This window comes from Mirounga leonina, unplaced genomic scaffold, assembly GCF_011800145.1.
Source record: "Mirounga leonina isolate KUSES-001 unplaced genomic scaffold, KU_Mleo_1.0 Mir_366, whole genome shotgun sequence".
NCBI classification, from domain to species: domain Eukaryota; kingdom Metazoa; phylum Chordata; class Mammalia; order Carnivora; family Phocidae; genus Mirounga; species Mirounga leonina.
This window is the reverse complement of record NW_023270709.1, coordinates 26,438,639-26,461,556: the sequence shown is the minus strand read 5'-3', so window position 1 is coordinate 26,461,556 and position 22,918 is coordinate 26,438,639. Positions and strand designations below refer to the sequence as shown.

The 22,918-nt window shown below is 40.9% G+C and overlaps 2 protein-coding genes across 2 annotated transcripts; one reads left to right on the top strand and one right to left on the bottom strand.

The window, feature by feature from the left end:
• Window positions 1-21,939: 21,939 nt before the first annotated feature.
• LOC118027229 (histone H2A-beta, sperm) lies at window positions 21,940-22,284 on the bottom strand. Its single transcript, XM_035030447.1, has one exon. It carries the CDS (start codon window positions 22,282-22,284, stop codon window positions 21,940-21,942), a length of 345 nt encoding a protein of 114 aa, XP_034886338.1.
• A 278-nt stretch (window positions 22,285-22,562) lies between these two features.
• Window positions 22,563-22,916, top strand: LOC118027228 (histone H2B type 1-A-like; the record flags this gene model as incomplete). Its single annotated transcript, XM_035030445.1, has 1 exon — window positions 22,563-22,916. A coding segment is annotated over exon 1 (354 nt), but the record flags the coding sequence as incomplete, so codon positions are not given.
• Window positions 22,917-22,918: the final 2 nt, after the last annotated feature.

Genomic DNA, 22,918 nt, shown 5'->3' with positions numbered 1-22,918 from the left:
GTAAATATTTGTTGAGCCAGTGAATGGAATGTTAAGCTTCCCTAGCTCTTTCTCTTTAAAAAAAAAAAAATTATTTATTTGAGAGAGAGAGCACGAATGGTGGGGAGGGGCAGAGAGAGGGAGAAGCAGACCCCCGCTGAGCAAGGAGCCCCACGTGGGGCTCGATCCCGGAGTACTGGGGTCATGACCTGAGCCGAAAGCAGACGTCTTTGCTCTTTCTCTTGCATCTGTGACTGAGGAGCTTGGTTCTCGTTAAATTGCCCCCTCTCTACACTCACTATGACAGAAGCACATGCCGGGTCATCTGGTAACCAGCACTGATGTCTCATACACTGTCCACGGCTGCATCCCTGCCCTACATCAGATTTGTCCCGCCTTCATCCTCCACTGCCAACTCCCACTGCCTTGTCAACCCCAGCGAGGCCTCTGGGAGAGGCCAGTATGAAAAGGAAAACATGAGAATGACCTATGCTCTGGAGAAAATGAGAGTCACAGTGACGGCCACTAGGTAACTAGCAAGAAGAGGGCAACTGCTTTACCTGGTTGTTTGGGAAAGGTCTACTTGAGCTAAATTGGGAATGATGAGAAGAGATGAGCTCTGAGTAAAAGCCTTCCTGGCAAAGGACCCAGCAAGTGTGCCCAGTGCCAATGCAGAGTGAGTGAGAAGGTTGATATGGGAGAGGAGACCCAAGTGGTGGTCAGGGGCGATACCACGTGGGGCCCTACAGGCCGGGTAAGGGGACTGGATTCACCTGGCTGCTGGGTGATAAATGGTCTCTACGGGGCGAGACTGGGAACCAAGAGAGTCGGGAAGAGGCTGTGGTGGTCACCTAGGCAAGAGTTGATGTATGGGGGAGGCTGGTCATAATACAAAAGACCAGACTGGGGATCTGTTCTGGAGTGAAAGCCAACAATAATTGCTAATGAGGTGGGTAGGAGAAGAGAGAATGGGGGAGATCATTGGAGACTTCTAGATTTATGGCTTGTACAAATTAGTAAATGGTGTTATGCTCCATAGAGATGGGAAAGCGAGTGGGAGGGAAGCAGGTTTCCAGAAGAAAAAAGAAGAGTTTCATTCTGCGCTGTTGGGTTTGAGACGCTTGTTAGACCCAGAAGGGAAGATGGCCCAGTAGGCATATGACTCTGTAGCTTGAGACGGGGGCCCAGGGAGAAATATAAATTTGAAAGTCTTCACTTTTATCTATTTATTTACAGACTAAGTAAATGAGGAACAACCTACAAAGATATTGAATGAGTCATTCTATCAACTTACTGTCCGATTCCCTGGCCAAGACTGATTCTGTGTCTATTCTTTGCACGAGCCCTTGTCTTGCTCTTCTGCTCTTCACTAGTTCACTGTGGAGTGAGGCTTTTCCTTAAGGTCCCACGCTGAGCTATTAGTAGCTCACATGTGTTTATATCTGGTCTCAGCACTGAACATTTCCTCCATATAAGAAGTAGCTTGTGGCTCATATTCAGAGCTCCAAAATCAGAGTCCTCTGCCCCAAACTCTTCACCCAATAACTACGTCCCAAAGCCATGGGATTCCATTTGCATAAATTCACTGGAAAGGTCTCATCTGTTTTGATTAATTTGATCTTTTAGCCCTGATAAAAAACTTCCTTTGCCAGAATTCAGCTTTTACGTTTACTATCTCACCATAGATGTGGTCAGTGCTTTAATATTATTATTACTACTATTATTATTATTAATGCATCCCACAAAAATAAGCCCAATATATGAACCTTAAGCTGAAGGTGTCTAGTCTGGTCGCAATATTTAGGTGATGTTAACCCTTAAAAGCGTAGTTTAAAATTGCTGGTTCACTTCCACATGCTTCAGATAATTCAGACTCTCTGTCTCTGCAACTATTCCTTTGGATGGATTTATTCCCTGGAGTTTTATTCTCTGGAGTTCTGGCTCTTGTTTCTTTTAGGATAAGATGATATCCTCTCTTACTTCTCAGAATTATCTTAGGAGAGAGGAGTTCTCTTCCCCATCCCACAACGTCCACCCCAGAGCAACAAATGAAAGAAAGACCCCTTCCCTTCATCTCAAAAGCAAAATATTAAGGGGAAAGATTGAAGGCTAACCTGAGCGAGTCAGAATGCAGGGTCCTCATTCCTTTCCAGTAAATTCCTTTAAGTTTTTCAAAATTTTCTACATTGCCCTACACTCCCAGGAGGTAAATTATTACCTTAAAACCTTTAGCCTTTATGTTACCCAATGGGAAGATTTTTGGGGGGGTGGTGAATGGTTTAATTTTTAACTTTTATTGACAAGTAGACCAAGCTCATTAGATCTTCATCAGGCTTCAAGGCCAACTGAGGTCACTTCCATCTTCCCTAATCTTCCAGCCAGAATCAGTGTTCCTGCTTGTAGGATCCTGACACCCCACACCCTCTGTTTGCAGTGCTGTTCATTATGTTCTTCATTAGGATGGGGTATGTCCTGTCCCTTTTGAGTCCTGTCTCCACCAGGACTGCTTAGTAGAACTAGGCTCTCCACAGAGCAGAGACTTAATATCCATTTTGTTTGACTCAAGTGACTTCTGTGGTTTACTGATTATAGCTGTTGGCGCCAAAGACCACTGAGCTTTCTGGGAACATTCACAGTCTGTGATTCTGCTCCATTTCATGGCAGAACATTTCAGGAGACTCACACATACTTGTGCCCTGTCCCCCTGCCCCACTCGAGACAAGAAAGCTCTTGGCAAAGCCATCACTGACTTCCATTCTGGTAAATCCAGTGGCCAGTCCCAAGACTTTATCTGTCAAGCCTGATAGCTTTCATCACTCATTCCTTCCCTGGACTGTTCCACTTGATTGTCACCCATGATTCAGGCCCGATTTTCCTCATGCCTTCTTGGGTCCTCCTTCTGAATCCTTTAGTGGGTCCTCAGGTTTTCTGTAACATTCTCATGTTGGTGTGCCCAGGACTGTGGCCTTGAATTTCTTCCCTGTTCAAACTCACTCCCAAGGTGAGCCCACACAGTCTCCTTTCTTTACATGCCCTTCCTCGGACCCCTTCCTGAGCTAGAACTTCAGCTCTTCACCTGCCTTCACCTCTCCTTGAGTATCCAGTGGGTATCTCAGGCTTCACACGACCACAAGAAGAATGCCTGAACCCCCTCCATCTCCATGCCTGCCCCAGGCTCCCCATCTTGGCTGATGGCATCACCATTTCATCAGTTCATCTTGCCCCAAACCTTGGAGTCTTCCTCTATTAGTCTGCTCTTTTCCTCGACAAGCGTTCTCTCCACCAGCATGTCCTATCAGCTCTGCCTTCAGACCTTTTCCCAAATCCTGTTGCTTTTCATTTCCTCCAGTCCTAATGCAATCACCTGTCGCTGGGGGAAAGAAAACAGACTCTTACCTGGCCCCACCATTTCTCCTCTCTCTTTCAGTTCACTTGCGCACGGCAGGCAGAATGTTGAAAATATATATACGTATATGTAACTTACATAAATCTGTAAATATGCAAGTACATCACTTACTGGTTTAAAGTCTTCCAAAGCCTTCTCAGTAAAATTAGGACAAAATGAACCAAATTCCATCTCTTTAAGGTGCTTCCAGACATCGTGGCTTGGCCATGCTACTTGCTGACGTCTGCTCCATCCACTCTCCCTTTGCCTTCCCCATGAAGCTCTTTCCTGCCTCAGGGCCTTTACACTTACTGTTCTTCCTTCCAAGGTGCCCAAATCCCCAAGTTGATTTCAGTGTTTTATGATGTTATTTAAAAAGTAAAACACTTGAAAATATTTTTTCCAGAAAACCTCTAATAGGATATTTGGATAGGAATCCCAAAAGATTATTAAGAGGGAAAAAAAAAAGGTTGAAGAATACAATTCCAAACCCAGATCTAAAGAAGTAGGTTCAAAAAACACGAATGCACATTTGTAACCTGGGCAGGATGCGTGGAACAGTTACTTGAGAACTCTGGAAAGTGAACAGTAGCAGAAGGGTTGGAGAGGAAGACCAGATTTGAGCAAAGCATTTTACTTAAATTACTTCTAATAAATTATAAAAATTATGACTTATAGGTAGAGTTTCTAAATTAGTATGTCCTAGATTTCCTCTCTACCATTAATGGCTATAAAAACAAAAAAACTTCATTTTTGTGCCTTCCTTAGAACTACACATTTTTGGCCATTGTTGCATTAAAAAGGAGGCCTGTGCCTCGTCTTTTTTTCCCCTTTTTTTCTGTCTTAACTGTAGATGTGAGGTCTGAACATGTAGCACTGTGGGAAGATCATGAGATAACAGGATGCAGATGAAAGCCGATAAACTGATGGCTGTTATCAGTTGGGATAAGCCAGATTGTAATGAGATAAGAAATGGCCCCCAAATCTCAGTTGCTTATAACAGCAAAGGTTTATGTCATGTCGGAGACTCGTGTCCATTATATTCTGACTGTAGCTGTGTACCATGTTTTCCTGACTCTGGGACTCAGTTTGATGAATGAGGCCTTATCTGGAACACAGTTGGTCCAATGGCAGAACTAAAAGATAAATAAAGCCAGAACTGGGTCCTGGCTTAAAAAAGTTGTAAAAGTTTTGCCTGGATGTCAGTTCCACTCAAATTTCATGGGGCAAAGCAAGTCATATGGCCAAGCTCAGCAAAACCAAGGTAGAGAAATACAATCCTTTCCAAAGAAAGGCCAGGGAATATTTTTGACAACTAATATCACAGTCCAGGCTTCCGTTAAACTGTGTTCAGTGAACTCTCCTTTCTGCACATAAAATATACTTCTTTCCTTCCCAAGACCGCCAACTCAAAAGTCCCATTTAACCATGGCACCAGGCCTGATGTTCAAGATTTTTACCATATTATCTCATCCGTCTGAATGTGGCTTCTCTTGTTCCCGAAACCCATGAATTAATGAGACGTCTTCTCACCCAGTGTGTGAGGCTAGAACACAAACGATGCAATTGCAAACAGAGGGAACACACAGTAGTAGTTGCTAGTTCAAAGAAATCTGAAATCACGTAGGTAGCTATTTCAAGAGCTGGTGCACAGTCCCTGATGGTGCTTCTGCACTTGATGGGGAGGACAGCAGTACCCCCAGAATATCTTTCTTCATGGCTCGTGGCTCTACCCTCTGGGTGGTTCTTCCTTTTCTGTCATCCTCTTTGGCCATATGTGAAGAGTCCTTGCAGACTGAGCAGATTTCTTGGCCCACCTCTGACAATAAAAAAAAAAAATGGGAGCATCCCAGGTGACCCCTATGATCAGTCACAGCCTCCTTTAGCCTCTTTCATCCAGGTTGGTAAATCTTTGGTACTCTATCACTCAGAATGGTAATCAGTTTCTTGTATATTTGGTTACACATGCCAACAGCCACACCCAGAGCTCCTCATGACGTTTGATTCTCAAGGTAATCTCCTTCTCTCTTCCTCCCTCCCTACCCCCTTCCTCCCCTCTCCTCACTTCCCCTCCCCCCTCTTGATTTTGGATACTTTGAGCCTATTACACTTCAATAGGAAAACCATCACCTTAGTTTCATTTTGGGGGGGCCATTTTGCCCACTAAAGTTATTTACAGGACATTATCTTAGTCTACTGAGAGAATTTTTTTTAACAATTGACGAGACAATCACACCTTGATTTGGTATTTGCACAAGGCCAAGCTTAAAAAGGACTTTCTTATTTAAATCATTTCTCTATTTTACCTTTTCACTGTTGGAGTTGAGAAGAAGTAACTTCTTTCAACTCTGTAAGTCTAGAATTTTTAGTTTCTCTCAATTTCTTTCAATCCCATTTGCAAACCAGCTGATTACTTCTCAGATTGTCCTCTGAGAAGTGCTTTCTTATGTTCTGTTTTCTTAGTTTGTAAAATTTCTTATGCTGTTCTCTTATCTGAAGTTCTGGGGAAGGACATTCTATCTTGTTTGTGTTCGCCTGACTCTTGCTCATGCTGGAGGGTCTCTGGCTGTGCTGTGTAATTTCAGATTGTGACCTCATGGTTAATAAACTTTACTCCAGGGAATCTTGTAGGGGGTTGAGGGATTATTCCTCCAGAGAGATTTTTGTGTTTGCTTCTGCTAAGTAATACCAACCTGAGGCCACTTTTCTGTACACTTTGTCATTAGTCTTCTTGGACTATGTAAATAGCATATATGTGAATCTAAAACTAACATATGCAGAAGCCTACAGTTATTAATTTTATTGGAAGGGTTCTGTTTTGTTTTGTTTTGTTTTGTTTGTCTGGTTTGTTTTGTTTTGTTTTTACCATCTAGAATATGGGCCAAGAGAGAAAAGTTTTAGTCTCTCTGAGCAGGTGAATAGATGTGTTTTTTTCTAGTTCGCCCATCAGAGAAGCCGTGGCTTTGTGCAGGTCTTGGCTTTGTGTGACGAGCAAGAATGAGAGGACCTTCCGTCGTAGGGACCTTAATTTTTATGTCGATAAACAATAATTGAGAGTCATGGGAAATCTCAATTGAGTTGGTAAATATAATTGGAAAGAAACAACTCTGTAGCTCTCTTAGTGCTGGTGTTATATCTTTTAAATTTGGCTGGTAAATTACTCCGTAATGCTGGTGATTTGGGATGGCCAGGGTAAAGGAGGATAGTTTTCTGTGGGGTATGTGTTAGAGTGATGCTTCTATTTCTTCTCTGCAGAATGGCCTTGGAAGTAAACCTCGCTGAATTCATGTTCAGTGAATTTACAGCTCTGTAAAGATAACAGGACCATAACAAAGAAGCCGTGGGTCTCACCTCCTCGGGTCATTCTGAGCTGCAGTGGCAAGAACTGGAGAGAGGGAGCCCTGCAGATGATGTCAGCAATGCTCTGAGGCTTCACCGCCCTTGTCCTCCGAGGGTTCTGCTGCCCCATGTTTCGCCGTTGTGTCCGTAATTGATGTTCTTGCTTTCAGCTTCGATTACCATCAGCCTGCTCTGGGCAGTGGACTTGGCCCCCGTTAAGGGGTAGGCCTTTGTCAGCTGGTACTGAAGCCTCATCAGACGAGGGCGCTGGAGAGACACCGTGGAGGAGAAGCATTTGCTTGCTGGATGTGCACCCCCTCCACCCCCAGACTCCAGGGCTACTCTGGGCTTCTCCGGAGAGGTGTGGAGCCTCTGCAGCTGCATGTCTTGTGAACTTGGCTCCCTCAGGGCATAGCTGCCTTCAGCTCCCAGCCCGCCCTCTCTCACGCCACCAGCAGACCCTTCCCAGTGGGGAGCTTTCCCTCACCACCCCACCCCCCCGGGGCCGGCATTTCCAGCCACCCCTGCAGGTGCAAAGCTCTGGAAGCTTCTCTGCAACCCAGTGAGCTCCACAGGCACCCTCCCTAGTAAGGTCTGGATCCCCATGCTTGGTCTTTCCTTCAGCCCCAGGGGTGGCCGTGGGCCCTTACCTCTGCCCTTCCTCTGGTACTTGGAGCTCTCTTCTCGGGAGCCACGCCCTCCTTTCTCCAGGGCGCTCAGTGAGTAAGTCTTCATATTAAACTTTCCTCATTCGGTTCACTGTGTGGTTTCTCTCTCCTGACTAGAGGGACTGATACAACTGTTGACTTGTCTTTTTGCCTGTTATTGAATATTGAACCGTTTGGATCATAGTTTGGCCTTACGTGCTCATTATTTAATGTTCTCCCAGAGTTGACATTGAATCTTTGATGTAGGAAATACACTGATCAATATTGATCAGTTTCAAGCATGTTCTTCATTAGGTTTGACCATATTATTATGTTTTCTACATAAAGAAAATGAAATGAAATATATTTTTGTGTAATTTATCTGTAATTCCATTTTCTCTCCATATTTTCCAGAATTTCTCTGCCTTTTTTGGGAAGGAAAAAACCCCACAGCCAACATACACACACACACACACACACATATATACACACACAGAAAGGGAGAGAGAACATGTGTGCTTAATTCAAGGAACAAGTGACTTTCATAAGTGTGATTATTCTTAGCTATCAAGTTACGTCATTTCTTCTAATCTTAGCTTAATCCTCTTTAAAAAAAAAGATTTTATTATTTATTTGAGAGAGAACAAAAGCCTGAGAGATCACAGAGGCAGAGGGAGAAGCAGACTCCCCGCTGAGCAGGGAGCCTGACACGGGGCTCGATCCCAGGATCCTGGGATCGTGACCCGAGCCGAAGGCAGACGCTTAACTGACTGAGCCACCCAGGCATCCCTTAGGTTAATCCACTTAAAGAGGTATAGACTTTTCTTCCCATTTCTACACATTTTTGTGATGTGTGCTCCAGATCTCTGTAACTTTTGGATGTGTGTGATAATTTACTGGATATATGGATTACATTGTCTTACCTCATAGCCTCATAGTTAAAAAAAAAAAGGTTTTTGTGTTTGTTTTTCTCACAGAAATGTCTTTGGTCACTTTGCTAAAATGGTCATTTCTGTTTTTATTTCTTTTTTTTTTTAGGTGTTTACATACCATGCAATAAATAATAAATAAACTACCTGAAAAATTCCTTGACTAATATTTCTAAATAAATCACAAAATGTCATCAAATAATGATGGTGATACAAAGATTTCGTGTTGCTGCATCTCGTCTCTCCTGGAAACAGTACGATATTTTGTCATCAAACATGATATTGGACTTAAGGTTGAGATATATTTGGCCCATAAGTTACAAATACTATTAGTCTTGTTTTACTAAGTGCTTTTTTCAGTAAAATAAGTAATAAGTAGGCTCATATGCCCTTTGAGCAAATTTTGAATTTAACACTTTTTTGGGTCTTGGTTTTTTATTTTTTGTTTTTTTTAGCACAAATGTTGCATTTGATTTGAAAGCAAATCTATGTTAAAATTTATGTTTTTAAAATTTAACAATAAATAGTTAATAACATAAAAAGTGAATGAGTTGGGAAGGGGATATTTGATCATGACATTTTTGGGTTAGATATAATTTTTGTGGTCTACTATTTGAAATTTCTTTTTTTTTTATTTTTTATTTATTTGCGAGAGAGAGAATGAGAGACAGAGAGCATGAGAGGGAGGAGGGGCAGAGGGAGAAGCAGACTCCCTGCTGAGCAGGGAGCCCGATGTGGGACTCGATCCCGGGACTCCAGGATCATGACCTGAGCCGAAGGCAGTCGCCTAACCAACTGAGCCACCCAGGTGCCCTACTATTTGAAATTTCTATATAAATTTCATACATTATACATATATATCCAATTTGTTTTCTGGAAAAAATAGCCTAGTTACTACCAAGTCAGTATTAAAGTGCTTCATATTCAAAAATATAGCCCCTCTTCTTTGAACAGTGGGCTTCAGGACATTATATTGGAAGGCAATGAAATAAAGGATTTATCTGTGTGCAACTTAAGATAAAAAATGACTTGTGAAGATGAGAAGGGTATTTTGAGGAACTGTAGCATTCATGTGAAAAAAATGAGCAAACACTTTTAGAAACAATAATTAATTATTAATTATTAATTAATAATTGTGTCTAATATTCCACAACAAGACATATGGTGGTGACAAGGACTGTTTTTCGCAGGTTCTTGACATTGATGACAATGAAACTATTATTTCACTATTGAAAATATGATGCTGGGCTCTTTTTATCCATTCAATAACTTTTTAGAATTCATCCCATTATCCTCAGTTTATTAAGGGTTTTTACCTTGAAAGTACCTAGAGTGAGCATTTTGAAATGTATTTTTAGTAACCATTGTTAGGAATTTAGTGCTGTGGCAGTATTGACTTACTAAGTCGATGAATCATCTTTACAGATGTACCAGTACTGAATCCTCCTTGTGTTTTGGGGAGGAACCCCATGAGATAGTCCTCAAGGCCTCCAGCTGCAGATACGCTACTTAAAGATCATCAGAAACCAAAGTGTTCTCAAAACAAGTAAGCTTCCAAAATACATGCTGTGATTAACATGCTGTGATTAACTATGTCTTCCTTGCTTATAATGGCTCTGAATCACACAGTTCCTTTGGTAAGACCTGGTGCATCTTTTTGTTGAATTTATTATTTGCAGATGTGATAAACACTCAAGTTCACCAGGTTGATTACAATTAATTCTACTTATTTTTAGGTTTGCAAAATGTGCTCGTGAGGGCTCCCTTCTGTCTTTAAGTCAAATATATAAATATTTGACTGGAAATAAATTATATATATTATTTCCAGGCATGGCTTTTAGCTCTACCAAAGCAGTCTTGTGCAAAGGCACTGTTTCTAGAAAGCCTCTGAGGATTTGTTAACTGGAATGGGTATGGGGGAGAGAGTTTCTCAGATAAAAGGAGCTCTAAGGAGAAAAACCAGTAAATGCCCCCATGGTGCCCCTGCACTTTGGTCTTTAAGATTTTTCAGCCACAAGACCAGAGTATTGTGAGCCCTGAGTCAGTCCTTTCCGGAAAGGGGCCATATCGTCTGTTTTTGCTACTTAAATCATTGTTATTCCATAGGTCTGAGATACAAGGATTTGCAGCCTGGGAAAAAGTCTTCAACTTAGGAAAGTCTGTAACAGGAATAATGAGCAGATTTTATTTCCTCTCTATTTTCTCTATTGCAGGGAAAAGGAGCTCTTCTCATGATCTGGCCTCCCTCCTCTCAGGAAACATGTTGGGGTTTGAAGCCAAAGAACAAGTGAGTGTTAAAAGTATTCTTTTGCCTCTCCTTGTTCTCTCATTGTGCGTTTCACTTAGGCGTCGCTCTCAAATGTATGGTTTTGTCAACCTTAGAAGTGAAACAGCCAGTTATTTTATCAGAAAAAAATGGCTTTATTTGGGAATAGCAGAGGAATTGCAATTTGGGACACACGGGCTGTGGCAAACCATGGGCAATTCCAGAGATCAGAGGAGAGGAACATCCCTGGGTAGAGAAAAGGCGGAGGGTGGAAGGGGCTGCTTTAAAGGAGAGCCCATTGGAGGAAAGTGAGAGTTCAGGGTGGTGACAGTTTCTCATTGGCTGAGTTGTAGAATTTTCTTATTGGCTGAGCTTGTTGCTGGGCAAGGAGAAAGTCTTCCTTTCTTCTGCAGGAGTAGTAAAGTATGCTTCTTCCTGTTGGGAATGCAATGGAGCAGAAGAGATAAAACATCAGAGTTCCCCCTTCTTGCCGCCTGCCTCCATTTTTAAATGAGGTTTCATTTACCCAGTTTCATAGTTTAGACAGGGTTGTGCTGGTAAATGTTTAATGACTGGCTCTATGAGAAAAATAAGCACACACACACACACATATATAAAAATAAAATTCATGATACTGCTTGAAGGTTGATGCAAAAATTTCCATTAAATATTTCTTTATATAGTTTTAGAAATAAGTTTTAAGTTAAAATGCTTCCTTGATTTTCAGGTTAGACATATAACTTCATATGAATTGCTATTTCTTGCAAAGTCTACTATCCATTTTTACAAATCAAACTACAAATAACTGCTTTTGACTACCATCCATTTCATCACAGAAGTCATTCACACCACTGACCAATGAGTTTAGTGCTGGCATAAATGTTGGTTATTTCTATTATTTCTTTTTTAAAAGTTTCACCAAATCAGAAAAATTTATGTCAGAATATTACTCAGATGTCAGTAACATGAGCAACTACCTTGCTGAATCAGATAGTTTTTGAATACTGGAGGAATATTTTTAAAATATTTTGGGCTATTTACAGTGTAATAACTATAGATACGTCCCACTTTTTTTTAAGGTTTTATTTATTTATTTGAAAGAAAGGGTGAGCAAGAGAGAGAGCACAAGCCATGGGGAGAGGCAGAGGGAGAGGGAGAAGCAGACTCCCCACTGATCAGGGAGCCTGATGCGAGGCCCTATCCCAGAACCCCAAGGTCATGACCTGAGCTGAAGGCAGACGCTTAACCAACTGAGCCACCCAGGCCCCTACATCCCACTTTTAAGTTTAATCCACACTTTCTTCAAGATGTTCTAGATAGAAGTTACTGTATTTTTCTATCGGTTTACAGAAACTGGGATTTTTTTTTTAAGTTTCCAGCAGAAATAGGAGACATCTGACCAAGAATGTATCATCAGAGAACTGTATTCAAAAGTCATTAGAAATAATCTATTCTCTGTGTAACCGTGTTACCTATACAATATATAATTAGTCTTATTCGTTTCAATTTTCCATCTCAGAATATGCTTATTTTCCTTTCGAATTAATTTTATTTCTTGAACCTGTGAAACATTAACATGGCTCACATTTCCCTCTTTTTTACACAAAAGTAGCACTTGATACACAATTTTTTTCCTTCTTTCTTCACTTCACAATGTATCATGGAGCTCTTTCTGTACCAGCACAAGAAGACGGGATCCCAACCAGGTGAGAGTTCATCCACCTGATGCCCAGCAAGCCAATAAAAACTGACATGAAGCTTTTGCAGTGAAGGAAGATATTTTTTGATTGGTGTGATGCCCAACCCGGAGAACAGGGAGTCAATGCTCAAAAGCCCTGAACTGCCCAATGGCTTATAAGCAGGGGGTTTAAAGGGTGAAAATTCAGGGTAAGGGTGTCAGGGTCTTGGATCAATGTCTTGATTCATTAGGGATTAGGCCAGCTGAAATATTTCCTTTCTTGATCATTTTGTCCCTTTTGGCATCTTTCTTTCTGGTTTTGGTGTGATTGTAGGGAGGTGGTCGTCCTGCTTCAGGGGCCTGGTCCTTGCGCTTTAGGGACTGGATCTGGGGAACATTCTTGGCAGATTGCTGTGGTGATGTCATAGCTAGAGGTCAAGGGCAGAAGTTCTATATCCTGTGACTTATTAAGCAGCAAACTATTCTTATTTTTTCTTGCAAATATGGCACATGATGTTTGTTATCTCAGGCAGAACAGCATCCCACAGACTTTGGGGGGAGGCAACTTTATGTTTTCCTGAGGCAATTTTACGGGTTTTTACAGGGCTACATGACTCTGGTCAGAGGCAGCTAGGAGCCATACGTCTAAATTGTGGGGTCTCTGGGGCTTGCATACCCAGTTTCAAGATGATTCTCATTCATTTTTTATGGCTCCCCAGGTGCTCTAGTGTGAGTCTTGTCCTGGAAATTATTCATCCTTTCCTCTATGATGAACATTAACACTATTTTCAATATTTTATTTCTAATAATGCTACATGAGCAACTTTGTACATCTTTGTTACTTCAGGTGTGTGGAATTGTATTTTCAGGGCAGGTTCGTAGAAGTGGAATTCCTGGGTCCAAGGTTAAGGCGTATGTTTTAGAGTTTACTAAATGTCCCCATTATATGTATTACATTGTTTTACACTCCCATCAGCAATGTGTAAGCGTGCCCATTTCTCCTCAGCATTGTCAACTTGGGTGGGTTGTGGGATTTTTGACCTTCTGATAGGAAGAAATGGATATTATCTATATAGTTTTAATTTGCCCTTTACTTTGATTATAAATGAACTTTTTTTCCTATTTAAGGGCTATTTGCTTTGTTTCTTTTCCCCCCATGAACTTTCTTTTCATCTAGTTAAATAAGAATAAGCTGAATTGGTCATCTTTAGGATGTTACATCATTCTGTCCACAAGTATGGAATGCTGTCTTATTTATTCAAATCTACATTTGAGTCTTTTGGGGATGTTTAAATTTTTTTTTTTTTTCAATATAGGTTTTGCATGCAGACATACATCATTTTATTGTGCTTCACTTTATTACACTTCACAGTTACTGTGGGTTTTTTTTTTTTTTTTACAAATTGAAGGTTTGTGGCAGCCCTGTGTGGAGCGCATCTATTGGTGCCATTTTTCTTTTTTTTTTCTTTTTTTTTTTATTCTTATGTTAATCCCCATACATTACATCATTAGTTTTAGATGTAGTGTTCCATGATTCATTGTTTGTGCATAACACCCAGTGCTCCATGCAGAACGTGCCCTCTTTAATACTCATCACCAGGCTAACCCATCCTCCCACCCCCCTCCCCTCTAGAACCCTCAGTTTGTTTTTCAGAGTCCATCGTCTCTCATGGTTCGTCTCCCCCTTCGATTTCCCCCCCTTCATTCTTCCCCTCCTGCTACCTTCTTCTTCTTCTTCTTCTTCTTTTTTTTCTTAACATATGGCGCCATTTTTCTAATAGCATTTGCTCACTTTGTGTCTCCATTTTGGTAATTTTTGCAATTTTGAAAACATTTTCTTTATCATTATATTCGTTATGGTGATCTGTGATCAGGGATTACAACTCGCTAGATGCTCAGATAATGGTTAGCATTTTTTAGAAATAAAGTATTTTTTTAATTAAGGTACATTCATGGTTTTTTTAAGCCATAATGCCACCTATTAGAAAAGAAAAGTTTCCCTTAAATTTTCTGTATTTTCCTTCCTCTGCGTTCAACCACCTCAGCATTCTAATCTTAGCTTGGAGACCAAAGCAAGAGTAGTTTCTTTTTTCTTAACATCCAGTGTTTTCTTTAGGAACGTCGGGCGTAGCTTCAGACTCTGCGTGAGTGCTTTCTGCTTCAACCATTTACCTTAAAGCATTTGAATGGGTTCAATGCCTCAGATTCCTCTCTCTCCCACTCTGATTTTCACCTCTCTTTGAATGAAACATAAGGATTAAGAGCAAAGACATCAGTATTGTTACAAAAGAGGAGGGGCAGAATTAAGGGGAGATGCAATAATTTTCTGTTATGCTAGCATATGGGGGGTGGAACTTTCCACCGGCAGAGTTAGTTTTGGCTTTGATTTGTCGGACATGGCCTCTTGCAAGTGACAGAAATCAAACTGAAATAGTATTTTTTTAAAGGGCCAAAAGTGGAGGGGAGATTTAGTGCTAAGTAGACTGGGGCAGCTCAACATTTAAGGGCCTTTGGAACAAGGGCGGTGGCCAAGATTGGGTGTAAATGTGCTCTCTCTCTTCCCCACCCCAAACATCCCAAACCCAGTTTTCTTGTTCCCTTGCATTTCACTTCTCTTCTCAGTCTTTTCAAAGAGCCGGGAGACCTTCCTCAGCAGCTCCAGAGTCTTATTCAGAGTCTTTCTCATAAAAGAAAGAAAAATGTGTTTAAGGGGCAGAGCTGAAAATCTCGGAAAGTTCTTTCATTGGCTCTGCTCAGGCTGCGTTCCCATCTTTTGGGGCGAGGTGGGGGGGGGCGGATAGCTGTGGCCCAGGAGAGTAGTTCTACTGGCTGTAAGGCTGGGGGATGGGCACTTCTGTTCTGGCACCGATTGTCCCAGCATTTTTCAAGTCAGTGTTCTACCCCGCCTTGAAATCAATTTAGTGGGCACCTAGAGCATTTTTTTAAAATGAGAAAGGTTAGAACAGGATTAAAACCTAATGACAAAGTTTCCAGTAAAACCCGTTCTCACAGAGTGATTTGCAGGAAAGTTATCAAGCAAACATAATTAAATGGGTTGATTTATGGAAATGCATATTGTTCTTGGGAATCTGGCCACAGCTCGATCTTTGAAATTGGGTGCACGGCTCTGAAAAAGAGCCTTTGATGTTTGGTTTGCTGTTGTGTTCTTTTCCCAGAAGTGCGTATTACTCGCTGGGCTCTACTAACGGGAGACTTGACTCGGGCGTGCCCCTGTGGTGGTGGCCCTTGGTGTTCCTGGGTGATGGACAGGCCGCCGGCCCCGCACAGCGCCGGCCTCGCCGCGGCCGGGTTGTTGGCCAGCTCCTGAGCCCACCGTCATGCCGGCAGGCTCGCCGCTCGCCCGCCCCGGAGGAAGCACAGCGCACCTTGCTGTCAGCCCTGCCCACTTGCTTCCCACCTGCAAAAACAGAGGGAACAGAAATAAGAGCACTTAAGGCACAACTGAAGGGAAGGGTCCTCCGGCAACTTCACTGGGGGATGTTCTGATTGGCTGAGGTCGCCTAGGCATCTGTCCAACCAGAGAGTCCAACGGGCCGTCCTGTTTTTACGTATATTCTCTTATTATCGTTCGTCCAATCAGACCTGGTTATTTCAAACCTCATTTGAATACACGGACTATAAATGAACCCCTTCCACCAAGTCCCTGAAAGGCGTCAGCCTTAGAGGGCAGCTTGTGTTCCTCTTGATTGTCTAAGGGGTTTTCCTGAGTCTCTAGGGAAGGCGATGAGAAATGCGAGGACCGCAAACAGGAGTTTTATTTGTTGGGCGAGATCCTAAAGCAACTTTGCCCTAAAGTTCAGCGATGGTAGTGGGGCATCGGTTCTCCTGGGGAACCCGGGCAGCTGGGGGAGGCATGCTTCTTCTGCTACCCTGGGGTCGTGTTGGGCACTCTCACCGGAAGCAAAGGCTTGCTTCAGACCTTGACGTTCTTTCATCAAATGGGTGTTTCCTGTGTGATGACCATCAAGGACACCAGATGGAAGTGAGCACTAATAAACACTCGATAATTTTATTTTGAAATGTCCTATAAATGAAATTTATAATTTCATGAAATTTAAATTCCTCAGAGGTGCATCCAGGTTGTTGCATATATCGGTATCTTTTCTTTTTATTGCTCGGTAGTATTACATGGTAGGGATAAATAACAGCTGGTTTAACATTCACCTTTTAAAGGACATTCTAGTTTGGCTGTTATAGAATAAACAAAACAAAAATAAACCACCCAAACCCTGCAGTGAACATAGATGTCTTTGTGTAAACGTCAGTTTTCATTTCACTGGGATGAATGCTCAGTACTGGGAGTACGGGATCATATGGTAAACATACGCTTTGCATTTTAAGAAACTGCCAAGACATTTTCCGAAGTGATTATACCATTTTGTTTTCTCACCAACGATGTATGAGACATGGAATTTCTCTACATTTATGCCAGCATTCAATGTTGTCACTATTTTTTATTTTAGTTGCCTGATAGATATATATTGATATCCCATCATAGTCTTAATTTGCATTTCCCTAATGGTTATTAATGTTAATGTTTATTAATTTCTGTGAAATGTCTCTTTGTGAGTTTTGCCCATTTTTTAATGGGATAATTTGGGGGTTTTTTACTATTGAGTTTGGAAAAGTCTTTATATATTATAAATATAAGTTTCTGTCATATTTATAGTTCGTAAATATTTTCCTTAAGTCTGTAGTTTGTCGTTTTAATCTTCTTTACAGGACTTTCACAAAACAAACACTTTTACTTTTGATGAAATTTACCAATTTTTTTTCTCTCCTGGATGGTTTTGGTATGTTTAAGAACTTTTTGCGTAGCTCTAGATCCCAAAGATTTTTCTCTTTCTTTCTAAAAGGTTTACAGTTTTACATTTTACATTTAAATCTACCATCAGTTTTGAGCAAATTTTTGTGAAAGGTGTAGGGCTTAGGTTGAGTTTCCTACTTTTGCCTATTGGTCTAGCATCATTTGTTGAAAAGATTATTCTTCCTCCCTTAAATTTCTTTTTCATCAGTGTCAAAAACTAGCTGGCCTTACCTGTGTAGGACTATTTGTGGGTTCCCTGTTTTGGTCCATTGATCTATTTATCTATCTCTTTCCTATTACTACACAGTCTTGATTACCATATTATAAAATATGTCTTAAAACTGGGGAGAGTGATTCCTCCCACTTTATTCTTTCTTTTCAAAATTGTTTGATATTATAGTTCCTTCACATTTCAGTTATTAAGTTTTAGGAGTTCTGGTTTTGTTTTGTTTTGTTTTTTGTGGAGTCCTTCTGATTTTCCACATGGACAATCCCATCATCTTCAAATAGAAGGAGATTTATTTCCTATTTTCAAATCCATATGCCTTTAATTTCTTTTTCTTGCTTTATTGTGCTATGAAGGACTTCAGAAGTTGAATGTAATGGTGATAATGAATATCTTTGCCTTGTTCCTGATCTTACGGGGAAGCATTGACTCTCTCTTCATTAGTATGATATCTGTAGGGTATTTGTAGATGTCCTTTATCAGACTCAGGAAGTTCTCTTCTATTCCTACTCTGTTGAGAGTTTTTAATCAGGAAAGGATAGTGAATTTTGTCAAACATTTTCTCTGCATTCATTACTATGATCATAGTTTTCTTCTTTATACTGTTAATGTAGATTACACTGATTGATTTTGAATATTGAACCTGTCTTGCATTCCCTGATCTTTATACATTATTGGATTTGACGTGGTATTATTGTTTCTTTTCTATGTTTGTAAGGGATATTGGTCTGAAGTTTTATTTTGTACTGTTTTTATGTTATATGATTTTAGTATTGGGCTAATTTTAGAATCAACTTCAGTTGGGAAGTGTGTTCTTTCATTTTCTGGAAGAGACTGTGTAAAATCAGTGCTATTTCTTCTTTAAACATTTGGTAGAATTCTTTACTGAAACCATCTGGGTCTACAGATTTTATTTGAGTGAAAGTTTTTTACTATTTCCATTTCTTTAAAAGTTATAAGAATATTCCATTTTTCTTCTTTATCTCAGATGAATCTTTCTAATTTGTGGCTGCTTGCAGTGTTCCCTTATTATCATTTTAATGGTCTGTTATATCCTGTTTTATTTCTGAGATTGGTAATTTCTCTCTTTTATTATCAGTCTTGGTAGAGTTTCTCAATTGTATTGATTTTTCTAAGACATTCTGTTGCCACGGTTTTTCTATTGTTTTTCTGTTTTTAATCTCATTGAGTTCTCTTCTTCCTTTTTTTTTTTTTTTGATTGACTGATTTTAAAGAAAGCAAAAGTGGGAGGGGCAGAAGGAGAAGGAGAGAGAAACTCAAGCAGACTCCATGCTGAGCGTGGAGCCCAACTCGGGGCTGGATCTCCTGACTCTGAGATCACGACCCAAGCCAAAACCAGGAGTCAGATACTCAACTGATTGTGCCACCCAGGTGCCCCGAGTTCTTTTCTTATCTTTCTTCCTTTTTGCATTGAACTTATTTTGCTCTTCTTTTTCTATATCTTCATGTGGAAGTTTGTAGTAATGATTTGAGAACTCTCTCCTTTCTGATACAAACATTTAGTGCTAGATTTCCCTCTCAGCATGATTTCAATTGCATCCTACAAAAATTTTTAAGTGAACTTTATTTTGAGATAACTGTAGATTCGCATGCAGTTGTAAAAAAAATATTACAGATACCATGTAGCATTTACTCCATTTCTCCAAAAGGTACATATTGCAAAACTTAGTACAATATCACCACCAGGATGTTGACATTGATATAATCAATATAGAATACTTCCATCACAGCAAGGATCCCTCATGTTTCCTTTTTATAGCACAGACACTTCTCTGCCAACCACACTCCCTCTTGACTCTTGGGTCACTAATACAGTTTCTGTTTCTTTATGTCATTTCAAGAACGTTATGTAAATTGAATTATATAGGAGGTAATCTTTTGGGATTGTTTTTTAAAAAATAGACTTTGTGGGCACCTGGGTGGCTCAGTCGGTTAAGCATCTGCCTTTGGCTCAGGTCCATCCCAGGGTCCTGGGATGGAGCCCCGCATCAGGCTCCCTGCTCAGCAGAGAGTCTGCTTCTCCCTCTACCCCTCCCCCCTGCTCGTGATCTCTCTCTCTCTCACACGCTCTTTCTCTCTCTTAAATAAATAAAAACTTTAAAAAAAATAAAAAATAGACTTTATTTTAAAAAGCAGTTTCAAGTTGACAGAAAAATTGGGCAGAAAGTACATATACCCCATATACCTCCTCTGCCTCTATGTTAGTGTGGTACATTTGTCACATCAATGAATCTCTGTTGGTACATTATTATTAATGAAAATCCATAATTTACATTAAGGTTCACTCTGTGTTGTGCAGTTAGTTCTGTGGGTTTTGACAAATGCATAATGTCATGTGCCCACGATATAGTATTATAGAGAATGGTTTCCTTGTCTTAAAAATCCTCTGTGCTTCATCTCTTCTTCCCTGCCCCCTCCTACACCAAAGCCTGACAACCACTGATCTTTCTTATTGTTCTTATAGTTTTGCCTTTCCCAGGATGTTATTAGACTCATGCAGTATGTCGTCTTTTCAGACTGGCTTCTTTCACTTAACAGTATGCTTTTAAGATTCCTACTGCCTTTTCATGGCTTGATAGCTCATTTCTTTTTATCACTGAATAATACTTCCTTGTATGGATGTACCATAGTTTATTTATCCAGTCATCTATTGAACTGAATTGTGAATAAAACTGCTATAAATATTTGGGAAATATATATATATGTGTGTGTGTGTATATATATATGATAGATATATGATATATATCTGTATATATATATCTCATATATATGATAGATAGATAGATAGATAGATAGATAGATAGATAGATAGATAGATAGATGATAGATAGATAGATAGATAATTGCTGGATCAAATAGTAGGCTAACATTTACTTTTATAAGCAACTGTGTCTTTCAAAGTGGCTGTACCATTTTTCACTACAACCAGCAATAAACAATAGTTTTCTGTTACTTCAGCTCCTAGCTAGCATTTGGTGGTGTCAGTGTTTTGGATTTTGGTCATTCAAGTAGGTGTGTAGTGGCATCTCATTGTGATTTTAATTTGAAATTACCTAATGACATAGGATATTGAACACCTTTTCATGTGTTCATTTGCCATCTGTATATCTTTTTTGGTGAAATGTCCATTTATGTTTTTCATACATTTTTTAAATGGATTGTTGAGTAGTTTTTTAGTGTTGAGTTTTGGGAGTTCTTTATATATCTTAGATACTAGTCCTTTGTAAGATATGTGCTTTGAAGCTATTTTCTTTGAGTCTATAGCTTGTCTTTGCATCCTCTTAAAAGAGAGGGTATTAGTTTCTTATGGCTGCTATAACAAATTATTACAAACTGGGGGGTTTAAAACAGAAATTTATTCTTGTATAGTTTTGGCAAGGAGAATCAAGTTAATCAAGTGTTAACAGAACTGCTTCTTTCTGGATGCTCAGAGAGAGAATTTGTCCCACGTTTCCCTCCTGGTTTCTGATGGCTTCCAGGAATCTTTAGTGTTTCTTGGTTTGTAGCCATATCACTTCCAGTCTCTGCCTTCGACTTTCACATGATCTTCCCTTCTCTGTGTCTTCTCTTGGGTCTCTTATAAGGACACTTATTATTGGATTTAGGCCCTACCTGGGCCCTTAAGATGATATAAGATCCTAAATTGCCCAGAAAGAACACAGATAGCAGCCTAGAATCTAAGCAGAACCTGAATGGTTGGGATTAAGGAGAATCAGAAGAAAGGTGTTAGGACTGAAATGACTTATATCATGTAGGATTTAATTTCTCTGTGATAACAAAGGTAGAGGAGATTCATCTGAGGAATCCCAAATTTTGCTGCCAGATTTTAAAGAGAAAACTGTCAGTGATCTAATAATATTGTTATATTCCAGTGAATGCAACAAATTTAGTTCTTAAGTCCAGCATTGTGTTATTTGGTGCCATTCTTATATGATGGTCATATATTATTGGTTGATTAACATACTAATGAGTTTAGTTGGACTGTGTAAGAAAGTATAGCTTAGGATGGGAAGATAGATGTCAGTTTTATTTCTACTAGGTAGAAAGTAAAATGTGGTCCAGTTCTGATAAATTTCAGGATTTTAAAGGACCCATGGGGCCAAGAGAAGAAACTGTAAGTGACAGACCAGCCTATCTCACTGCCCTCTTACGGATTCTAGCAGCAGAGGGTGGGATTGGGTTGATGACCCCATGGAATAGAGTCACAATGTTCTGATGATCCACAAAGTCTCAAAAGGCCAGCCATACCCCTTGTTTGGTGCTAAGTTTGTTGTTGTCACAATAGCCCTAATCTAAGTTTGCTCTTTTCCCAAGGAGAATGGCACATCCGCCCCCAAGAGTCTGCTAGATGGTTGCTCTATCTACTCTGCAGGACTAAAAAAGTTCCATTGTAAAAATTACTGCGCATTAAGGTGAACTGCTTCAGAGGCCTCGGTCACCTTTAATTAGGTAATTTTCAGCGTCCTGTTAAGAGTTGTGGTCAATTAAATCCTTATTTGTTGCAGGTGAATCTGTTACTGTTCTTTATAACTTTTTTATAAATCTTAAGTTCTTTCTCAGAAAATGTGAGTGGCTATGAAAAGAGCATTTGGTTCAGTTTGGGTTTGTTTTCACTCCCTAAGCTTTACTGCTTGTGAGGTGTTACTTGCACTGGACTTTGTGGTGGTGGCTCTGCGCGATGGTGACGCGGCCCAGCAGCTTGTTGAGCTCCTCGTCGTTGCGGATGGCCAGCTGCAGGTGGCGCGGGATGATGCGCGTCTTCTTGTTGTCGCGCGCCGCGTTGCCCGCCAGCTCCAGGATCTCGGCCGTCAGGTACTCGAGCACGGCCGCCAGGTAGACGGGCGCGCCGGCGCCCACCCGCTCGGCGTAGTTGCCCTTGCGGAGCAGGCGGTGCACGCGGCCCACCGGGAACTGCAGGCCAGCGCGAGAAGAGCGGGACTTGGCCTTGGCGCGAGCTTTGCCGCCTTGCTTGCCGCGTCTGGACATAGCTTGAGAACAGATGTGTAATAACGGAGAAAATTTCCGTTGGGTCAGGTGCCCGGCCTTTATATAGTCTAATGGTAGGTTGTGAATTGCTATTTGATTGGCTGATAGTCTACCAATGAGAGAACATTCCTGGAATCACCTCATTTACAAACACGCCACTACCCATTGCCCAATCAGATGTTGGCTGCCGAACACGTCATTGAGTGCTGTGCCTATAAATACCACACTTGGCCTCCTCAAGTGCGGGTTGTTGGCCACATTGGAGCTGTTTGCCAGCCATGCCAGAGCTGACCTCAAAGGGCACTACTATTTCCAAGAAAGGTTTCAAAAAAGCTGTAACCAAAGCTCAGAAGAAAGAAGGGAAGAAGCGGAAGAGATGCCGTAAAGAGAGCTACTCCATTTACATCTACAAGGTGCTGAAGCAGGTGCACCCCGACACCGGCATCTCGTCCAAGGCCATGAGCATCATGAATTCCTTTGTTACTGACATCTTCGAGCGCATCGCGGGCGAGGCGTCCCGCTTGACGCATTACAACAAGCAGTCGACCATCACGTCGCGGGAGATCCAGACGGCCGTGCGCCTGCTGCTGCCCGGGGAGCTGGCCAAGCACGCCGTGTCCGAGGGCACCAAGGC

Excerpts from the sequence above, each read along its gene's own strand:
- LOC118027229 (XM_035030447.1), bottom strand. The coding sequence starts at position 22,284 with ATGTCCAGACGCGGCAAGCAAGGCGGCAAAGCTCGCGCCAAGGCCAAG.